This window comes from Leptonotus elevatus, chromosome 6 (assembly GCF_054856555.1).
Source record: "Leptonotus elevatus isolate MCC_2025b chromosome 6, RoL_Lele_1.0, whole genome shotgun sequence".
Lineage (NCBI taxonomy): Eukaryota > Metazoa > Chordata > Actinopteri > Syngnathiformes > Syngnathidae > Leptonotus > Leptonotus elevatus.
Window position 1 is genome coordinate 12,462,695 of NC_141244.1, and position 22,273 is coordinate 12,484,967.

At 38.2% G+C, this 22,273-nt stretch overlaps 1 protein-coding gene across 1 annotated transcript in view; it reads right to left on the reverse strand.

The window, feature by feature from the left end:
- cdkal1 (CDK5 regulatory subunit associated protein 1-like 1) overlaps positions 1 to 22,273 on the reverse strand; it is a 225,274-nt gene that overhangs the window by 64,029 nt on the left and 138,972 nt on the right. The window contains exon 10 of the mRNA XM_086079570.1: positions 16,467 to 16,612. Coding sequence (XP_085935696.1) covers positions 16,467 to 16,612 — 146 coding nt within the window. The remainder of the gene's footprint in view (positions 1 to 16,466; positions 16,613 to 22,273) is intronic.

A 22,273-nucleotide genomic window follows, 5' to 3' on the forward strand; every position in this document is an offset into this window, starting at 1 on the left:
TCAAGGGAAGGAAGGGAGAGCCACATGAATAATGTTCCCACTGGAGTCATCAGTAAACTTTATCATTTAATGAAAGGGCCTGTGCAGAACTGCAGCTCAATTGAACTCCAGCGCACATGCAGAGACACGCATGCTTCATTAAGCGTGGACTGGATTTCTCAGAACACACAAGACATAAAGAACCAACGGACAGACAGACAATGTGTGCATGCAGCAATCATCTTGTCAGCCTGTCGGCTTCACACTTCAATTCAATCAAACCTTTACTGACATGCTTGCAGTGCTGCACTGATCCAAACAGGCCCGTTAGCCAATAAGATCTACGCACAGGATAAATGACGAAAAACGGCTGTGAACCGGATGTATAATCAGAGAGAATACATATACGTTTCTTTTGCAAGTGAAACAGAAATATGTTTTTTAAAAAGAGAGAAAAAAACTACATTGAACTTCCAGTGTTAATAGAGATTATGGTCAAATCTCTAACACAAAATAGGGACAATCCATGAGTAGTTAAAGGATCTTTGTGCAGTTTGCCACTTTTTTTTTACTCACGACTGCCACCTCTGGCCCAAAGTGTAACTGCAGCATCCCAACTGTGGAAAGCAGCTCATGCGTGCAGTGTTGTGCGCTAGCTAATACCACACGCTAATGCTAGCTCAACGCCACATGTTCCGCTACTCTGCGGGGACGCACATGACGTCACCCTCCACCACTCCACCCCTCCTCTCCCCAAAGATGCTGTGGAGTGTGCAGGGATGATAAAAGCTGATGGATGCAGTCAGAGTAAAACAGTGAGGGCTCTTTGTACTCATCTGGACATTGGTGGAGCATGCATGATGTAGAAAAAGCTTTAATATTACCTTTTTAAACTGCCCAATGCACCTTTAAATACTCTCTTTTTTTTTTAAGGCAACTGTGTAGAATTTAGTGCCATTGAGTGGTTAACTAATAATTAATAATGAAAAAAACCACACAATTAATTTCAATAATATGCAATATTTTCTATCATATCAATGGTAATTATTTATATAATCATAGGTCTAGTAATCGCTAAATATATTACATAAGGATGACAAGTTTCACCGCCATCTTTCTGCAACAGATTCCCGAAAGATAAGAACTTTGAGAATGTAGAAAATGGTGGTAGGCTTGCGAAGTGTGGTCACTCTGAGGCACCGTAGTGCACGTGCTTCGAAATGTACATGCTTTGAGCATAGGTTGTTGCATTAAATTAGTTTACCACTAGATGGCACTAAATACTACACACTGTACCTTCAATAACAGTACATATCGCTGGCATTGGGCCAAATCCTCTGAAATCGTCTCTTTTCAGGAGACCCAAAAAACGGCAAGTTTGTTCAACCATTAGCATTACATCATCACAGAGAGCAAGCCATTTTTAACACTTTAGATTGGTCAATGATTCATAAAAATGACACGCACATGCATGGACTGACCAAAAGTATAGATTTTTGAAACAATATGAAATTGACCGAATTGACCGATGCCAGCGATATTATAGTTTAAACCCTAAATATGCTTCCAAAATATGATCAACTTTAATATCTTTTAAAACTCATTTTACAACATTACCCTTAAAAATATACACACAGGAAGTGTGAGGATGCTGCCGTGTATGTCACATGCATCACAATACGTTAAAATAACTACTTTCCTATATAAATACTGTATATATAACTTGACTTGACTATTAGTTATTTTATTAAGTTAATGATTCCAAGATACAGTACCATGAATTAGTGAGAATTAGTGAAGTATTGTTCTCCTTCTAAAATGTTTTTTTAATATATATATAGTTTCACAACTTTAATGTTTAAACTTATCAATTAAATGTAAAAACAACCTAAATAACCATTAAATACAGTTTTCAAATGATGTATTTAAAAGAATGCCCCTGTGAAAAGAAGTACTTGCCCCCCTTGTTAAATCATGAATTTACTCTGGCTAATCTCATTTTTCAGTTCATTTTCATCTCCAGACCTGCTCAATCACAAAATTGCCTAAAAATAACTTTTCTGACAAAATGAAATCAGCAACAGATTTCAAAAAGCTGCAAAGAAATCCAAGAACAGATGAGAAATAAAGTAATCGTCTTCATCTATCAATCTAGAAATGGTGACAAAATTGTGGGTTTAAGACTCCAGAGAGATTCAATATCCACAAATTGAGAAAGCATGGAACAGTGGTGAACGTTCCCAGGAGTGGTCAGCCTAGAGAAATTACGCTAAGGGCACAGTGACAACTCATCTTGAAGGAACCCATAACAACGTTGAAAGAACAAGCCTGGCAAGCCACACCCACTTTCTTCAAAAATAAAATGGGTCTGAACAGGTGGCCAGAGACAGCGATTCGGCCCTGTCCGAAAACAGGACGGCCCAATCAAATTCCTCTATTTGTGTGAAGTCGTTTTCGTGAGCAACGTCACCCTTCAGTCATCAAGTTTTTCCCGCAACGACATTCAACAACGACGTCATTCACTACTGTCTTTCTTCGGTTAGTAACCATGTTGGATTTTTACTCCGTCTCTGCAAAAAATAAATAAATAAAAAAATAGAAAAAATTAAAAAAGACTTCAACGAGTCGCTTTTCTGACGTCACCTCCACTCTTCGCTCATTGGTTCAGTCCACTGTCTGTTAGATCAGGTTTGCCCCGCCTCAGAAATGCGACTGATAGGGCGGTTGACCAAAGCCGGAGAGTGAGTCTGGATTTCCAGGCTGCGAAAGAACTGCTGGCCTCCCTCACCTCAGTTAAGGTCAGTGACTCAATAATAATTAGGAAGTAACTGCCTGCTCAAAAATGACATCCATGGCCAAGTTCCAAAGCAAAAACCACTGCTGACCAAAACAAACATAAAAGGGCCGTCTTTTGCAAAACACAGCAAAATGATTCCCAAGACTTTTGGAATAATATTCAATGGACTGGCAAAATGAAACTTGAACTATTTGGAAAGTATATGTCTTGTTACATCAGGTGTTTGCATACCAACAAATGGTAGTGTGACGGTCTGGGGCTGCTTTGCTTCGTCAGGACCTGGATGACTTGCTGTGATTGACGGAACCATGCATTCTGCTCTTTGCCAGAAAATCCTGAGATAGAATATTTGGCCATTGCTTGTGGCCTAGTAGGCGTGCAGACTTAAATCTGATTGAAATCCTGTTGTAACTTTAAAAAGGCTAGTCATGTTGGAAAAGCCTCCAGTGTTGCTGAATTAAAGCAATTCTGCAAGGAATTGGGCCAAAATATCTCCACAGAGATGTGTCAGGCTCATTGCCAGTGATAGCGTGAGTCATGCTTCGCTATCGATGAGTATAGTTACAGAGCGAGATAGATAGGAAAAGTATTGAAACTACACGGCGTAAAAGTGCATTCCTAAGGCCTTAACAGCTTAGCAGCTAGACGTAACTTAACCTGCAAGCTTACTGCTTTGGCGGCACAGTTCCCTCCCCTGTAGACAAGAGAGTAAAGGAATGCAGAAAAACAAATGCAAGCACTGAAGTGGCAGCGAGGCAGCGTCGTTCCTCAGATGCAGACGACCTCAGCGGTCAAAAAAACAGAGTCCCATAAACACGCACGTGCCACAAAGTCCTCGCACGCAAACTGTGCGGCTGACGCGATGAGAGTGAGAGACCAGAGAGGGTGAGTAACGCTGTGAAACATGACAGTGTTCGTAGATGTACCAGAGAGTATCAGCTGTTCTGGTGAGTTTGAGTATGTGCGCAACTAAGTTTACTTGCTAATGTTGCATTTTGAGTTGTAAAAAGCGTCAGGAGAAATAACCAATTATTTTGGATAAAAACAGGAGATGAGAATTACAATTTATTTAAAAGATAAGGTTTTTCAAAAGGACATTTGATCTCATTGATCAATCAGGAAACAAGCCGCATGGAGTGATCTTGAACCGTGAAGACACAACAAATTAGTATTCATCGCACATGGGAGCCATTTAAAGATACAACACTATCAGTTGGAGAGGCCAATGAAGAATCACACTCTTAGCTTGTGTCAATGTAACTAAGTACATCTGTTTTTCTGCCTCTCTCTCTCTATGAGAGTGCGGACTTTAAAACAGGAAGCACAGGTAATGCTTGTCTGAGAAGAGAAAAATAAATTACACCACTTAATGAACAAATTATTTCTGGTAATTAAAGTTTTAAGTCTTTAATCGATGTGAGTGTGCGTAAAGAATACAAATAGCAAGGAAGTGTCAATAAGACAAACACTTACGCAGGTAAACATGATTTTTGCAACTACTGTTCTTTCACTACATGTTTAGTAAGATATGTAGTATGCATACTAGATTGTCATTATTGAATATTTCTAGAATTGATTACTCTCGATTTGCATTAAAGGGTATTAAGAACATTTTCTCCTGAACACTGTTTATTAACCACTTACTGGTGCTTATTTGGTATTGTTTAGTGATGGGGAAAAAAACAACAACTGAGCAACAATTAAGCAATAAAATGAGAGGGATTGATGTACTCACCAACCTTTTTGAAATTGATTCAGTTACTGGTTCCTCCCGTCTTTGGTTTCAAGTAAAAGCAGATGTTTGCAAAATGTCTTACATGTAGTCTGAAAAAGTGGCATCAAACATCCCTAATTTTGTTTAAATACAAAAGATAATCAGTCTGCTTTCCTGAAGAACTACAGAAATCAGAGAATAATTACTGTTGAGAGGCCAAAAACAGAGGATTTGGATATTTTTGGACAAACCGAAATACACTCGTCAATTAGTGTGATTGTGCGGCGCATGACATCACCACCTCCACTCCTACATTGACAACCTGTTACTTTTGAGTTCTTAAACGCAGTACTGTACTCTATTCCTGAATGTGGTAATGAGTGAGTAACGAGCAAGCGAGAGAGTGAACAAGCGTGATGTTTGTGTTTCGCCTTCACAATGGCCATCCAGCTGTGTTTTGGTTGTTAATTAGGGTGGCCAAATTTTGATTACCAAAATAGAGGACATTTGGCCCGGACTTGAGATATGTAAATTATACTGAGAGTTTACTCAAAGAAGCCATACATTCTAACTAAACTATTTTAATGTATACCTCATCTGTATAGGTATACATTTTTTGGCTGTACCCCTCGCGATCGACTAGGAGCAGCCCGCGGTCTACCAGTTGCGGTAAAAGCACGATGCACTCTTATTTATCCCACATTGAACACCGGACATTTTCATGAATTTGTAAAAACCTGCCAGACGCCTAGACAGGATGTAAAAAAGTGATAAAAGACGATGTTTGGTCACCTATGTTAAAATGAACCCCGACTGTAATGACAAGTTTGCTCTACATTATTGATTTGGTTGTTACTAACATAACTATGAGATTCATTTTTCATAAATCATTTCCAGTTTAATACATTTTGTAGAAACTTTATTTTGATGTACGACACCATTGTTATTTACGTCACAACACATTCAGTGCGTAGTGACATAGAATGCAGCGTTCCTAAAGGGACGATCAAAACGCTTGAATGCGTCTGGTGAAGGGTCACTCTCCCGATCGCGTGTTGTTTCTTTAGGAACGCTACAAGGCTTACCTTGCTTTCTTTATAGGCGTTTCACATTGGTCGGCAGAGAGCCGCCGTGGCTACGTCCAGATAAAGTTTCTACAAAATGTATTCAACTGGAAATGATTTATAAAAATTAATCTCATAGTTATGGTAGTAACAACCAAATAAATAATGTAGAGCAAACTTGTCATTACATTAGGGGGTTTATCTTAATAAATGAGAGTCCACTATTGCCTCTGTAGTTTATAATAGACTGCAATATGTTAGCGTAAGCAAACGTGACATTGTGTTTGTTTGTTACATCAAACACACACCGTAACTTGTGTGTGCTAAGAGTGGCTTCCAGTCACGACTGTCCCTATGGCAGAAATGGAATCAGGCATCAGCCACAACATGTTTATTTTTCTTTCACCGCTGTGCAACCATAAATGGCATCAAATTAAGTATTTTATGAAATGTGCCCTAACTTTCAGACTCTGTTGCTAACACTAGTTAGTCACGACATTGCCCCAGACTCAACTAATTATGGTAGCCCTAATTACAACTTCACTGTCTCAGGGAAACAGTACTTTCAAAACTGACACGATGTGAAAAACTGACCACAGTTTATTGAAAGCTTGTGGCTTTTGTGAAGCTGTGAGAGCACTGAACATGGATTGTGTCTTTCTTCGCATTGCTTACAGAGTCATCATGTGGCGCAAGAGGAGAAAAATAATTGAGGGGTAAAATGCTGAGAATTCCCGCCAGTGAAACCGGGCCAGACCTGCCTTGTTTGCTGCTCTCACTTCCCGCCTGCCTTCCCTCCACACGTTTCTCTATTTTTTTCCCTCTCCTATCTTATCACTCCTTTTTCACGTCTTGTTTTCTTTCCAGGCCCCCGGGGAGACTGACGCCCCTCCTGCATGCTACGCCGGTGAAACATTAGCCTCATCTGATACCTTAAACCTGAAAGAGTGTGACCAGTAAACCAATGAAGGCATGTCATCAGCAACACCCACGCACACACACACAAAGCAGTCACGCTACGACTGCATGTGTCCTCTTGAAACACAGGGAGGCTTGATATCACCCTGTCACTCCTTCTGACTAATAGAGATGACTAACACATGAACACACACAGACGCTACACAAACACAACCATCTTGGAGCCAGTCACTACACTCAAGAGACAGACTGGCAGACAGAAACACACACACACACACACACATTTATCAACACATTCAATCAACAGTCAACAGCATCAACTCAGCAGACAGTTTGACACTGCAAACAATAACGTTTAATATGTTTAGCAGACTGCTGGTTCTTACCTATGAATGTGACAACTAAATCAGAAAAGAGATCAATACGAGTATCTCAGTTGTTTTTTTGTTACTGTCATATTTATGCTTAAGTAATAGGTTATTGAGAGTTTAAAATGGCCGCAGTAGCAACACTAATTTCCATTAGCCCATCTATCTATTTCCCACTGCATTAAGCTAGCGGCTTTGTGTTAGCCTAATGAAAATAGCGGCGATGCTGTGTTGAAAGAACAATTACGAGAAAAAAAAAAATGCCTGAAGAAAAACATTTTACCCTTCATTTGGAGAACTATTAGCTACTTGCCAAATTAAACACCACATCTTCAGGTAAGGTAGAATACATATACATATGAGGTAAAACAAACAACAAAAAACTGCCAACCTTACTTTTGGAAAAAAGTGCAAGCAGCATAAATTAACAGGAAAGGAAAACTACTGTTAGTCTGGCAAAGAAGTACAATAATAGAAACATCGCCTTTTCAGCATGATAAAAATATGTGCTTGAGCTATGTGCAAACTTTATTTAAGAATGGGTCAGTTAGCACTGAGGCGCAGGAAAGAATAGTCACAACTGTGATTGTTATTGTGTTATGGGTTGAGTCACTGGGTTTTAAGTGACTGTTTTGGGCTAGGTCAGGGGCATTGTGTTATGGATTTATTATGCTTATGCAGTTACTATGTTTGCACTTGTGCAGTTAATATGCCCCCCGTGGTGATGATGTGATGATTATGTTTTAGCCACATTGTCCACTCTTAGTTTACCAAGTTTTATGCAGTTACTATGTTCATGGTGATGATAATGTGTGATGATGTTTTAGCCGTTACTAGCCACTCTTAGTTTGCCAAGTTATATGTAGTTACTATGTTACTTATGATAATGTGATGATAATGATGATGTACCCATATTAGCCACTCTTAGTTTGCCAAGTTGTATGCAGTTACTATGTTCCTTATGATGATAATCTGGTCAGTTGCTATGTGCCTATCTTAGTTTGTTGAGTCACTCGTTGTATCCTTATAGGCTTTTATTATGTCATATAGAATTGTGCATTGCCGTAGCAAGAGTTACCGAATGACACTTTTGTCAGCATGTCGAGGTTTTTAAGTGGAGGTTTTCTCTGCATCCAGCCAGCTCAAGATTTCATATCAAGTTTTTCCCATTAATTGTTTTATTCAAGACTTCAGTCTTTGAAACCACTCTTTGACCACTCTGGAAAAAAATGCAAATAGGCCAAATATTTATTTAATTAAGCTACAGAGGTTAAAGCTTATTTGCAGTTTACAGTAAAATAAAACGAAAAGTTGAAAAACCCTTGACATGCATAGCTAAAAGCTCTCTCAAAACTGTATTACTCACAAAGTGGATGGAAATGCATCATCATGTTTTTTGGGAAAATCTAACAACTTAAAAGTAAAGAGGACATTAAAAAAAAAGGAGACTGGTAACTAAATCCCCATGCGCGGATGGAAGGGGTAACACTAGATTCCCACAGGTCACATCATACGTTAAGGGTCACTGTTCCAGTCAACTACTGAGTTTCACATATGAATCACCTGTTGACCTATCCAACTGACCCACCTTATTCCTGTGAAACTACGAGCGCAAACTCATCATAGGTCCTGCAGATGCACACATCCTAAAAAACAAGTGACATTTTTTTCCCCCTTTTCAGCCTTAGAGGTTAATACTGGACCCGTCAGTAGCAAACCTCAATGGGAACAGGCAAAGCTGACACCTAGTGAAGTGAGGTTGTCGCCTTAATCGAAGAATGTCCATGCCTTGGGGTGGACAGAGATTTCAGAGGTCAGGAACAAAATAACCTTCTGGAAAACTGATCTACAAAGCTGACACAAACCCAAGAATGCCTGGAAGCACCTCCTCCACAGAAACCCCTATACCTCCCTACCCCCCAATCATCATCATCAATACCTTCCTGGTAAAATAATGGGTAACTCTATCCACTTCTAGCACTAACCGCCAACTAGCCTTGCAGTTATGCATTAGAACATAACTCTGACAGACTCTCCTCCTCTGCGCACAGACAGCACCAATCAACCCTAAGACACTTACATGTGTTTCATCTTTGGCCCCTGTGGTTCAGACACACTTAATCCAAGAGAGAAGTTGAGAGGGAAAAAATCCGCTCTAATCATATAATAAACTAGAAAATAAGTGTGGAGAATCTTCTGACCATGTTCACTAAGAGTGTAACCGCTTTATTCCACTATAACAGGATTTTCTCCATACGTCTTTAACATAAGGGATGCACTTCATTATTTGACATTAATTGATAGAAGCGGGAAGAAAATGGCGAAAAAAGTTGGGTGATGATGACAAATTACTAAATTTAATGAAATAATGATTCCATTTACAGTGTGAATTATATGCATGGAGAACCACTTCTTGTTCTGACGGAATTGGAGGAATGAGTGATTATGTTAAGGGCAGAACATTAAATGTAATGTTTCTCTGTGGGTGATTCTCCGTCTCAAAATAATGGACTTGAAAATGATGTGAACTTCTACCCTTCTATTGTAAATATTCATTCTATTCATACAAGAAAAAGCTTCCAGTATGATTCAGTTTAGTTGAGCATCACTGCAAAGAAAAACTAACAATAAGCTTATGGCACTTTATAAAGAATTTGTAAGATGTATTGAGAGCTTGAGAAGCCTTTAAATATCAAAAAATCTGAATTAAAAAAATAATTAGAAAAATATGTTTCAACAACCTACCAAGCATTGTTGTCTTAAATTCACAATGGAGTTCCTCTGTTGAGGATGTCAAGGAGGGAGGTCCGATGTGTGTCTGCCTGTTTTTGCTGATTAGACACGCCAGAAGCATTTGACCCTTCATGAACTCCACAATGTTAGAGGCATAAAGCAGAGAAAAAATAACTATCTCTTGTTATGTGCGAGTTGAGTAGATAAACCCTGACCTTGCATTGAACAAGAGCTAGGCTGTCTCTTGCTTTGCGGTTAACTTCATTTGGCCTTCATTTGGCTCCCAACCCAACCACCTGCCAACCTACACACACAAGCACAGTAGCACACACACACACACACACACACAGGAAATCCCCTTTCACTTTGAGCTGTCAGCTTTGACAGAGAGCGCCTAAGTGAAAAGACACATTAATTAGTCACTTTATGACTCAAATGTTCGTAAAAGAAAAAACAGGATTGGTATTCCTAACCTTGCTAGGTTCTCTAAACAAGTGTGTGATTTAACTGCAGTTGCAAGACAAACTATTTAAACCCTTGGGAAATACTTAGAATCTGAATAAAGTTGTTATAAAATGTGATCTGACTTTAATGTAGTAAGTAAATACAATAGAAGCAGTCTTCTGACGTCTCCAGAAGCTTATCAGAATCAAGAGTTAGTCAATAAACGTGATAGGATTAGAGATGTCTCCCTGTCATAAAAAAAAAAAAAAAAAACTTTTTAGTTTGCAATTCTTTATGATTGTTTGATGTGAACTAGTCTCACACTCCAGTTCCATCAGAATACCTACAGTTCTGAATACTTAATTGCATGGTGAGACGGATCGTTTAAAAATGTAGAAAGTTCAGCACTGTTGTTACTCTCCCCAGGAGGGGCTGTCCGTACAGAATTATCAATGAGGTCAAGAAAAATCTTTGAGTGTCTGCAAAAGACTTTCAATGTTAAAATCTCTGTTGACAAATCTGTGTTCTAAATACAACACTAAACAAGAATGGATGTCACTTTTCCATAGCACTACTAGTCAGGTTTGAAAGGGGACACCATAGAGATGAGATCCACCAGTAATTTAAAAGAAGAAGAAAAAGACCAGCTAGCGACTGCGCCGTGCGATGACGTTGTATGAGTTTTTTGTAATTTTTGATGAACTGTAGCGTTTCTTTGCTGTTTTCCATCTAAAATAGCATTATTGTTTGATTCTTTAATTAATTCCAAAAATATTTCAGTTTCGTCGTCCCTCCCCCCCAAACTTTATCGTCCGACATTGCTCTGGGACTACAAACGTACGTGTGACATAATATCCAGTCAAAACGTGCGACGTGTATCCGGTCTTGCCATAGCCAAAATTCAGATTTTCTTTTTTTCAATACGCTTCAAAATCTACCAACTCTAAGCATAAAAAGAATTTTGCAAATTTTGGACCCTTTTCATTCAGTTTTATTTTCGCATTTCTTGAAAATTTGAATACAAATGGGTGGATGGAAACCCAACTACTGGTAAACTATTATGTGACCAGATGGAACCAGAGTTGAGTTCAAATGGAATCACATGCCACCAAAACGGTCTGTGGGTGAATGGGTGCCCAATGAGCTGCTAGCTGCTAGAGATTGGCTGCTTAGATTTATTTAGCATTTTTTAGCACAATAAATGAGTGATTGCATATTATTTACAGATGACGTTGAGGGCAACAGCATATAACAGCAGTATAAAGACAGATACCAACTCGAAGGATCCATCCACCTTAGCTGGCTACATAAGTGGATCTGACAGATGCATAGCTTGTCATTGCAGAATAGTTCCTCGATCTGGGCTTTTTAGTAAATAAAGCGACCAGCAGGGGCTATACACGTCACCTTCTTGTGATTTTGAAAACATGCAAAAGTTAAAAAAGGTAAAACGGCAACACTGTAGTTGAGGTAGTTGCATTGTTATTTTTTTTTCATAATAATGACTTTTTAGATTTCAGTAAACAATATGAGATCATGAAAATATGCACATGAAAAATACAAGGTTTTGACATCTTGGGTTTAGTTCCCCTATAAGACTCTCTCTGCCAGCCGATTTAAGATCAACAAAGGAGCAGTGATGGAACAGGACAACGAGCCAAAGGAGAGACGTAAATCAACAAAAGAATGGATTCAACAGAAGAAAATGACTCTTGTCAGAGTGTGGCCCAGTCAGAGTTCTGACTGACCTCAAAGTAAGTGTAAAGATGTGGCATGACCTCAAAAGAGTGATTCACATTCATTCTAGACACCTGAAGCATATTACTGAACTGAAACAGTTTTTTTAAGAAGAACATATTAAGTGTTGTGCAGGCCCAGTCTGCTGCTGCTTATTTTTTTTCTGCTTGTCCTATTAGGAGTCACCATGTTTGTCTATGGCTGTTGGTTATGTTTTGACCAATTCTTGTTTTAGAGGATGGAATGCATCAGAATATGCACAATAAGGTGACGTGGGCCTCCTAGCATGTCCTGGAATTTTATTCAAGCGTTTATGGTAGAAGCAGATTCGCAGGAGTTATTAAATAAATGACGCGATTGACAACAACGCGAACATTTTAACGGCTTTGTAACGGAATGGACGACGAGAAATTACCCCGGTCCCCGAGGTTATTACAACTGCTCTCCAGTGTTGAAAGTAAATATATTTGAAGTTATACACCCGCAGATGCGACATTTGTTTGTTAATTTAAAAATATATATATATATTGAAGGTTTATAATAATAAACTTAGGTTTGTGTGAACGCCACAGGTGTAAGCTCTAAAGTGTTTTTGGAATGATGTTTCTATCGGCTTCAGGAGCTGATATATCAATTAGTTTTAATATTATTGAATTTCCAAGAAAACTTGAGGTTCTCGGGGGTGACTCAAAAGCCACCCATAGGTTTTAGAGGCATGTTTTGCCAGGCACTTAAGGCCTTAATGGGTTAAATGAAGATCAGATGACATTTTATCAACAATTTATGCAGAAACCCAGGTAATACCCAGATGTGAGCATTCCGTCCCTACTGATGGACTATCAGTCAGTCACTGCCGGAGGCCGGCTTTCTGACAAATGACCAGAACCATTAAAAAAAAAAAAAAAATGGCGGACTAAGTACCCGGCTTCTTTTCACAAGGGCTTAGTAAAGACCCACTAACTGACAAAACAAAAAACACATTCAAACCAAATTCAAACTAAAACAGTTTAAAAAAAAAGTTTTTGTCTTTTGAGAAGAAATTGTATCAAATCTACACAGAAAAGCTGAGTTGAGAGAAGTACAAAGACACACACGCGCAAACAGAAGGATGATCTTACATGCTCTCACGCCATCCAACACAGCAGGCGTATGTTTTGGCTAGTTCTGGCCTCTCTCCCAGACACAGAGTTGATTCCCAGTTATTACTGCTCCAGCTAAATTGGGCCAACTACGAGATGCGCACCGGCACTGAGTTCACTTGACCAACATATGTTTAGGTAAAAGAAGCCAACAACGGACTGACCGTGCATAAATATATACAAAGAAGACTAGCACAGCGGGGTAGTCTGCCAGTATAAACAAGATCTTATGATGAAATGCACTGAGTATGGTAAGCTTGTGTGTGTCTCCTTAGACATTTGCCACGGCCTTTTAGGATTAGTGTCACTGTGTTGAATTTCATCTGAACACTAAAATAACAACTGGAGTCAGTGGAGGAGACCTTTACTCGGCCAAACAATCGCCTAAGACACAAATCAACACACCAAGACAAGAGTTCATGTTAAAGGGGCATCAGTCCTGAGTAGAAAAAAATTGAATTGTTAAGTCTGCAGCCTCAGTGAAAGATAGACTGTGACGAATCAGGCGCCTACAAAACTTAGAAAGACAGGCTTGACAGATGGATGGAAAAACAAAAAAATATGTCCCAATACAGACACGGCAGAAGGAAACTTTAAACCCAACATAAATTCTAAAGCAAAATATGGGACTGTAAAAGTGTCAAGTATGGAGTTTAACACTCCCAATACTAAATAATGTTTCAAACTTGAGATTGATAAACTGTAAACGGCAAAGACCAGCTGGGTCAAGATGTCTTTTACACAACATTTCATACATTTTATCAAACCAAGGATTACATGGTATAACAGTCCAACGAGGGAATAACAGCAATCCACATAAGTAAAGTAATAGTGAGGCTAAACAATAACAATAAAATAAAAGAAAAAGTAAAATTTGGATGGTTGATGATAGTGCTTTAAGCATAAAACATGCTGATAATTTCTGGACTATAAAGTGCACATGACTATAATCCGTGCTAGCTAAATTTGGGGAATACTCGAGTTTGTTTACAAGCCACAGGTGTTTTAATGTTGCTGTATCGGTATATAAGGGTTCCCACTACTTTCTTTTCCATAATAAGGGTGCAAATTGTCTCGCTCTCGTTCTGTCTCTCTTACTATATTTGGCTCACTTGTTTTGTTTTGCTCTGCTATAAAAAAAAACATGGCACCTACCAAAAGAAAGATTAGAGTCTCTTCTTTCATCATGGAAAAAAAGTAAATTTTTATCTGTTCCTATTTTGTAGAAATTAGCATTAGAATATAGCTAAGTTTCATCATTATTCACATATCTGTTTAAAACACTGGGAAAAGGAGCCTTTTTTTTCAACATGCCCCTGGTTGATCTCTTTTGCTCTGCTGCCACCTGCTAGCCGTTTTTGTAATAACTACCTTTTCTTCAAGCATTCTCTTCTGTTGAAAGGCTGCATCAAAGCCTTCTGCATGCTTTAGCATTAAAAAACACTTCAAACATTTAAAATAGATCGTATTTATGTTTTTGGGAGCAAATGAGTTAAGAAAACAGAAACAAACAAAAACCAAATAAAAATGTTTAATGTTTTTACTAGAAGAAAATAGCAATCTATAATATTTCACTTTACAAATACTAACAGTAATCACACAATTGAATGTAATTAAAAATAAACTGTTTTTGTCACGCTTGGTCCTGCCATGCACATAGATATATTGAACTGGAGACTCAAATCCTCTCTCGGCTTCTTAGTGCGGCAGGATTAGGATTTTTTTGCATATGATACAGTAAAGACTACATGCCTGTAAGTACTGTTATATATTATCTGTCTACAAATATTTCTGCAATATTGCTTAAAGGGTAACTACACGCTCAATAGTGCCGCTGGTGTATGCTGGCATGCTAATTGATTTATGATTAGTTTGACAGCAACCTTCAGCTGAGAATGGCGATAAATACCTTGATTTTTGAAGAATACAGTATTTCCAAATTATATCTGCCAAATTCCTACTAGTTGTGAAGTGAGTTGAGACACCTGCCAAGCTGTATTCACTCAGTTTGCAGTGCCTCAAGTTTGCCCTCTCAAGTCAAAGCAATAAATAATAATAATAATAATAATAATAATAATGTGTGTTGTTACAGGTCAGATATTTTGGGATCCTTTATAATGTAAAGGCTAAAAATGTGTGCCATACTCAATGGATAGAGGATAAGCGGTTCGGAAAATGGATGGATGGATGGGTTGTTATTCTTCCTTACAACATGAGGAAAATAAGAGCAGGAAAACAATAAGTGGTGGGAATAGTGTGATATAAACACAAGTGTCAATACACCAAATAAATAATATAACATAAACTAAAGTACTTTTAATATAGTGATCCAAGATGTCAAAATCAAATCTTATGTGCTATTTGCTGTACAGCTTGTATTTAAGCCTACTGCTGACCTACATAATAGTTACATACACATGTACTGAATTGTACAATAAATGGATTTCACCCGTTTAGGGCAAGCGATAACTGCCTTAACATATTTCATCTGCAACAACAGAATAAATAAAAGCAAACAGGTAAAATGACAATGTAATATTTTTCAACTAAACTTCAACCACCAATTTCTCATACATGCTTATCTGAAAAACTGCATGCTTGCCATTTAATTCCTGGGAAAGCCTTACTTAAGGATAATCATAAGAGGTTATCATCCGGCAACAGCAATAACATGCTTGCATATAATATACACATCTTACTCCCAAATCACGCTGTATTACAAAGAGATAGAAGCCAGATAAGAGCCATAAACCCATTTTCATATGAATCTCTTCATGCTGTATTATCTTATTGATATTTGAGCACAGCGACAATCAATCATAGTCAAACTGATTATTTTTACATACAGGGTGCTTTGTATTTTACTTTGTGCACATTGTCACAGGGGGAAATCCAGTTGTACTGCAATATTTATATAACAGGAAGTAAGGTTTGGAGAGGAAATTGTTGTCAGTGATGTCATTGTGCAGTTTGAAAACTAAATTAAGATTCAAGAGTTGTATTGTATTGGTAAACGCAGCAGTGAAATTTGTTTCCTTCACACAGCTCAGAATAGCATTATCAAAGGATAATACAATAAAGGGAATTAACTTCACTCCAGGCATAAGAACAACAAATCTGAGCAAAAGAGCAGAGTGTTAGAAGATAAAATGGCATTTAGTATGTGCAATATTGTTAGAGTGGTAAAACATTCAGAGTGTGCAAATACTGCTAAGCCAAATTCTGAATATACTTTCTTTTTTTTCTTTTTTTAAGGTTTATGGTGTTATGTTGATGAAGTTGTTCTCTGTTGCTCCTGGGTTGTGTATATGATGTATGCTTTATTCCCATGATACACCTGCAGGGCAGTCACCTGCAAACCTGTGTAATGAGTTGGTGTCTTTTTATATCAGGTGCTAAACGCACAACGATTACCGACACAAACTCCAAGAAAAGATACATTTGAACAAAGTCATAAAGTCTTTCCAAATCGATCTTAAAAGGTTTACCAAATGGCAGCATTGATGGGAGATGAAAACATCATTAAGGTCATGTCTCCCTTTAAGTCCACAAAAGGTCAACAGCTTTCCTTACCGCTCTTTCAAGAAGTCGACCACTCTTCTGAAGTCATCAATGCAATACTCTCTCTTCATGTCCATGAGTACGCTGTCTGAGGCCGACTGCACCGGAACGTGAAGGAAGGCGTAGACACGTGGATGATTCAATATCTTCGCCATCTCCTAAAGAGTCACAGGACAGACAAGGAATGAATAATGTCATCTGTTAAATGTTGCAAGGGATTTGGGAAATGGGAAAAGGGAAAAAGTGGATAAAACCTTTTTTTGTCCTTAGATCTACTTCTCAAGCAGCCTAAATGACGGCATATTAAGGCCAAAAAATAATAATAGAGGGCGGGAGCAATATTCCGAGAAATAAACTCGCAAATTTGCCACTTTAAAAAACTCGCAAATTTACGACTTTCAAAACGCACAAATTTACAACAAATACACGTAGCATAGCTATAGTCTAATGTGAGGATTCGTTGGTGGTTAATGGGACAGTTAATAAAATGCAAAAGGCAGGATGGATTCTTAATGTAAACTTTATTCGTCATACACGGGACCTAGAGTGACAACACTTCCTGATCCCCTATCAGCTGACTAACACTAACCAATGTGTAAATAACAATTCTGGAAACATGAATATACAAGTAAATCCGTATAAATTTTAACAAATTAACTTAAATGCTTGATCCTCAGGGTGTGGACATTCGCAAAGCGAATCTTTGTCGCTGGCCGTACCAAACGCTCCAAAAACGGAATGCTGAACATCAGATTAATCTCTGCTAAAGCAATTACTATCTCCATTTGAAAACCCGACCGAAAAGTATTAGCACAAACATCAGAGTAGTACGCTACGTGTATTTCAAGTATGTTTTTTTTGTTTTTTTCTCACAAATCTGCCACTTTATAAACTCCCAATTTTGCTACTTTATAAAGTCACAAATTTGCGAGTTTTTTTCCCCCGCAAATTTGCCACTTGCCAATTTATAAAGTGTGAGTTTTTTTCTCAGAATATTGCTCCCGCCCTTAGACGTGGCCCTTACACGCCGTCGTTGGCTGATAGGCTTTTCTTTTTTTAATGGTATGCAATGTCATGCATTCTACCAATACTACCTTTGCGATTGATAGGTCAATCGTGATCCAATTTTTGTGCACCGCTGATCTAAAGCTAATTTATGAGGCTTACAAATATATTCATGTTTACTTAATTATCATGGTAAAAACAGTTTTGTCTATCTGCACAGACACATAAAACATAGTTGTTGTTTTTTTTGTTTTTTACTCTCTATTCAATAAAAGCATACATGTGTGTTTTTTTAAGCCTTAAACCCAACAAAGTGAAATGATCTGCAGGCTTAAAATGAAAGAAACACATTAAAAGACTTCAAAAAACTTCAAGTCCCTCAATTCTGTTTCAACTCTTAATAATGCTCTGACAAACCAAGTTTCGACTTGATATGAATGAAATAAAGCCTTTTTTCTTTTCTTTTTTGCTATTTCTAGCAACGATCAATTTAAACTAACATGCTTTTTAATATGCCGTATTAATTAGGATATTTTGCAAGGCTATTACAATTTTTTGGGACTATAATTTCCACAAGAGAGCACAGATGTCAAATTTGTCAGATGGACATAATCAAGGTGGTATCATTAGCATGCTAATCACCACTAAAAGAGGTGAGAGAAAAGCAGAGGAGAGAATGAAATGATTTAATGATTTCCCGCAAGAATGTGCTGATTGCAGTCCATCTTCTCATTAAGATCTATTGAAGGAGGTTCCTACTTCATGTGCAGACAAACGCAGATGTGTGCATGTACGCACACACACGTCCACATGCAGAGACATACAGAGCTCAGTACACAGCGCACCGCAGGGGGTTGACCATTGCAAGCTCCAAATTAGGAAGAATTAATTTGGTTGGAATAAAGGCGCTTGATTGGTGACTGAAATCAACGTGCTACAAGTATGAGAGAATGTGTTTGTGTGAGCGGGTTTAAGAACAACAATTCAAGCATCATAGAATTTTTTTTGCTCTTAAGTTGCGTGGAGGACTGATACCCAATCAGTATATTTTGTTTCAAAGTCCTCTCAAACGAATATGTTTAAACAACTGATTGAATTATTAGTTTTTGGGTCAGACTTAAGTTTTCAATGTCAAAAGACCAACTGAGCAACATCAACAGCATTAGTTCTATTTCATCCATGACCTCTAGAGGTGCGCAGTTGGTCTTAATTCTTAGCAATAAAACATCCAACTTTTCAGACAAACGGCCCCCCTCTTAAAATGCTCCATAAAACCAAAACATCAACTGATCACTGAAAATATTGAATACGTAGACATATAAAAATTAATTCATGAAATGTATTTTATGATGCAGGTTCAGTCTTAGAGAAACACTGAGATACATATTGCGGGAAAATTTATTTTATTTATTTAATACATAAGTTATTTCCTTGTGGAATTTCAAAAGCATGTCAGGCATCCATCCATCCATCCACTATAGCTCGACATATAAAACATCTGGACACTCCTAGTCTTACTCGCATAAAGCAAACATTAATATGGTGCTATAAGTAGTTCCGTTAAACTTCTAAAGGTCATACCAAAATATGAAAATACATAGATAGAAAACTAAATCAAATGTGTTTCAATACTCAACCAGTCACTTAAGAACTATAGCTAAGCTAAGCAAAATTCATTGTAGCTGCTGATGTGTGCCTAAACAAAACTCAGCGCATCACTCAAATGTTCATGTTTTCAATCTATATAAAAATACAAAGTAAATGGAGAATAACTGGTATTGTAGCGATTCCACAATAACAGAGGGGGAATGGCTGCAGAGTGGTCTAATAGTGCTTTTTGTGTGTGTTTTTGACAGTCTTCAATATAGCCTTAACCCTAATAGCATGTGAGGGACACATATTCAATAACCTGATCTGCACACAGCTCCAACCTTCACAACACAAGTCATATTGCAACTCTTCCACACAACACTTGTATACTCATTTGCTCCCCCAAAAATTATAAAACGTTTTATTTTAAATATTGGCAAGGTCCCCAAAACGTATTTATATGTTTTTATGTTATGTTTTATGCTAGAGCATGCAGAAGGTTTTGATGCAGCCTCTGACCTGAAGAGATCACTTAAAGCAATGGTAGTATTACAAAAAACGGCCAGCAGTTGGCAGCAGAGTATAAGACATCAACCAGGACCATGTTCAAAAAAGCTGTTTTCCCAGTGTTTTGATTTGTGAATAATGATGAAACTTAACTATTTTCCATTGATAATTGCTGCAAAACGGAAACAGATACAAATATACTTTTTTTCCTTATGAAAGAAGAGACTCTAATCTTGTTTTTTGGTAGGTTCCATGTTTTTATAGCAATAGAACACAAGGGGATTGCTTCAGTGAAAATGGCTCGGAGTGAATTAGTTATGTTCAGCACTTAGTAACAGGCTTCTTATACGTTTCACATTTCAAAATTACATACTTTTTCCTGACCCTAATTTTCAGACTTATTGGTACAAAAATGCTAACACTTGGCAACATTTCAGTTAATACATATCTATATCATTCTGATCCTTTATATGTCAATACATCACCAAATATTTCCCAGAAGATTACAGCTAAATAATCGTTGACATTTTTAAGATAATCATCAGATACTACTACTTGAGTTAGGTCAACGATCACAAACGCTTATACATCAGGGTTAATGCCAGACGATGTGTATAATAATCAAGGATTGATGGACAATGTGGAAATATGTATCACCGTGCAGCAAAGTCCATTAATCCCTGATAATTGTACACCTTGTTGAGGATTAACCCACTTATACCATGGTCACTTGCCAATGAAAATAATTCATGAAACTACCAATTCATGTTTTGTAGTCAAAATAGAAAGTTTAACGAAACGCCCGACTATGAAGAGTCACTCCAAACTGAATCAGTGTATTTTGTAGTTCTGAATCGTACGGCATAAAATCTTAGTGCCGCTTCTGTCTCTTCATTTTTCAGCAGCATCACTTGTATATATACTCGAATCACTGGGCTGCTTCAAGAGCAGAAAAATTCATGTTTGTGCTCTGAAATTTTGCTGAATTTGTCAGTAATACTGTATTGTGAAAAACAAACTGCCCATAAAAAAGAAAGTCAAAGAAACCATCACATGTTCAATACTGGTGTGACATGCATGTCCAATATGAGTGTAATTAGTATGTACAGGTCATAGTAGGCACAGTGGGATGAAACCATACTGTCGCCTTTAGCACTTGTGAACTGAGCTTAGTGAGCTGTCAATTATTTTGACAAGGATAGAATCATCTGTGTGTAGGTCAGCAATGGATACCAGGGAAGAAACTGGATCCATGTGTGTGCACTGTAGTGTTGTTTTAGTATGCAAGCAGCATACATTAGGTAGAGCAATATGTTTCAGTCTAGATTCCCTATGAATGATAACTCCCAGATGACCAAGGTGTGTGGGCATGTGCGTACCGGCGGTGAATGAGGTCTAAACGTGGTAGTTTGAGAAGCAGGGCACTGCTGAAGGCAACTGGGGGATTAATCTATAAGGGGAGGACTTTTCATTCACATGAGCCATTTATCGTGTGTGTCTGACAGAGTGCATCCCATCCTCCAATCATTATCCACAACCCCGATATGAATCTCTGTCGTTAGCGATCCTTGCAGAGCGCAGGCTTTTTTAGTGCTCACGGACACTTTAGTGAGTCCACAGAGAAAATGATGTTGCGATAACGACAGCACATTCAAACATCACCTCATGGGCTGATGAGGTTTTTCCATTAAATTGTGGTACATGTGCATTTTTGTGGATTTGTTGTTTATCAGTTAAAGATCGGAATAACATTGTGTCACTTTTTGCCTCCCTCCCCCATGAAGCCTATCGCTCTCATTCACGCAAGCAAGACACAAAACCCTTTCATCTTCACTGCATCGGCTCTGATAGACACACAAATCAGAAAGGTTCTATCTTAACTGGCTTAGCTCAAAGGATCTGATATCTAGACCCTTAAAATCAGATAGCACTGAAAGGAACATATACGGTATGTTGGGGGGTGGGTGGGGGTATTAGGTTGAAAGATCTCAGAAGAATCATACACTAACTTTCATATCTCTCTCCTCTATTTCACAAAAACAAACATACTGTGGTATTTTGTTTTCTTTGGAAAATTGTCTTTGGGGATTTTGACAGTTGCACCCTGAACCATGGCCTTCCTGTACATGTTCCCTGGCTTGCACGACAGATAAAATGGTGCTGTCTACTTTGATTTTCAGTTAATCTTGTAAATCTGGCTTACTCTTTTCCAACGCGTAACAAAAAAAAACAATACCAAAGCTTCCGCGGTACATTTCTTTATTACAATGTTTTATTTATTGGTACAATCATGTGCACACACTATTTTATTATTTTTATGGTGGGCAGCTCAGAATTGTATGGTTATGTTGGTTTTGACTTGAAACCTGAATTTTTTCAAAAGCACCTCAAGCCTGCCACGTCACAGCTTCCAGAGGGAGTAGAGACGTTGGTGAGTCTTCGGCAGACCGTAAGAGGATGGACCCCAAGGTACTTGTGCCTGGACACCACATTTCCTCTGATAAGCAGGGGCGTCAGGTGTCTGTTCTTGCTCAAGTCCAACACCTTCTCCTTGGTCATCTTCACAGTGATGAAAAGGTTGTTATCTTTGCACCAGTCCAGCCAGATCTTCTACCTCCTCTCTGTACTCACACTCATCGTTGTTCCCAGTGTCGCTGTGTTGTCCTCAAACTTCACTATGACAGCTTGGGAATTGTGCAGAGCAGTCATAGGTCAGT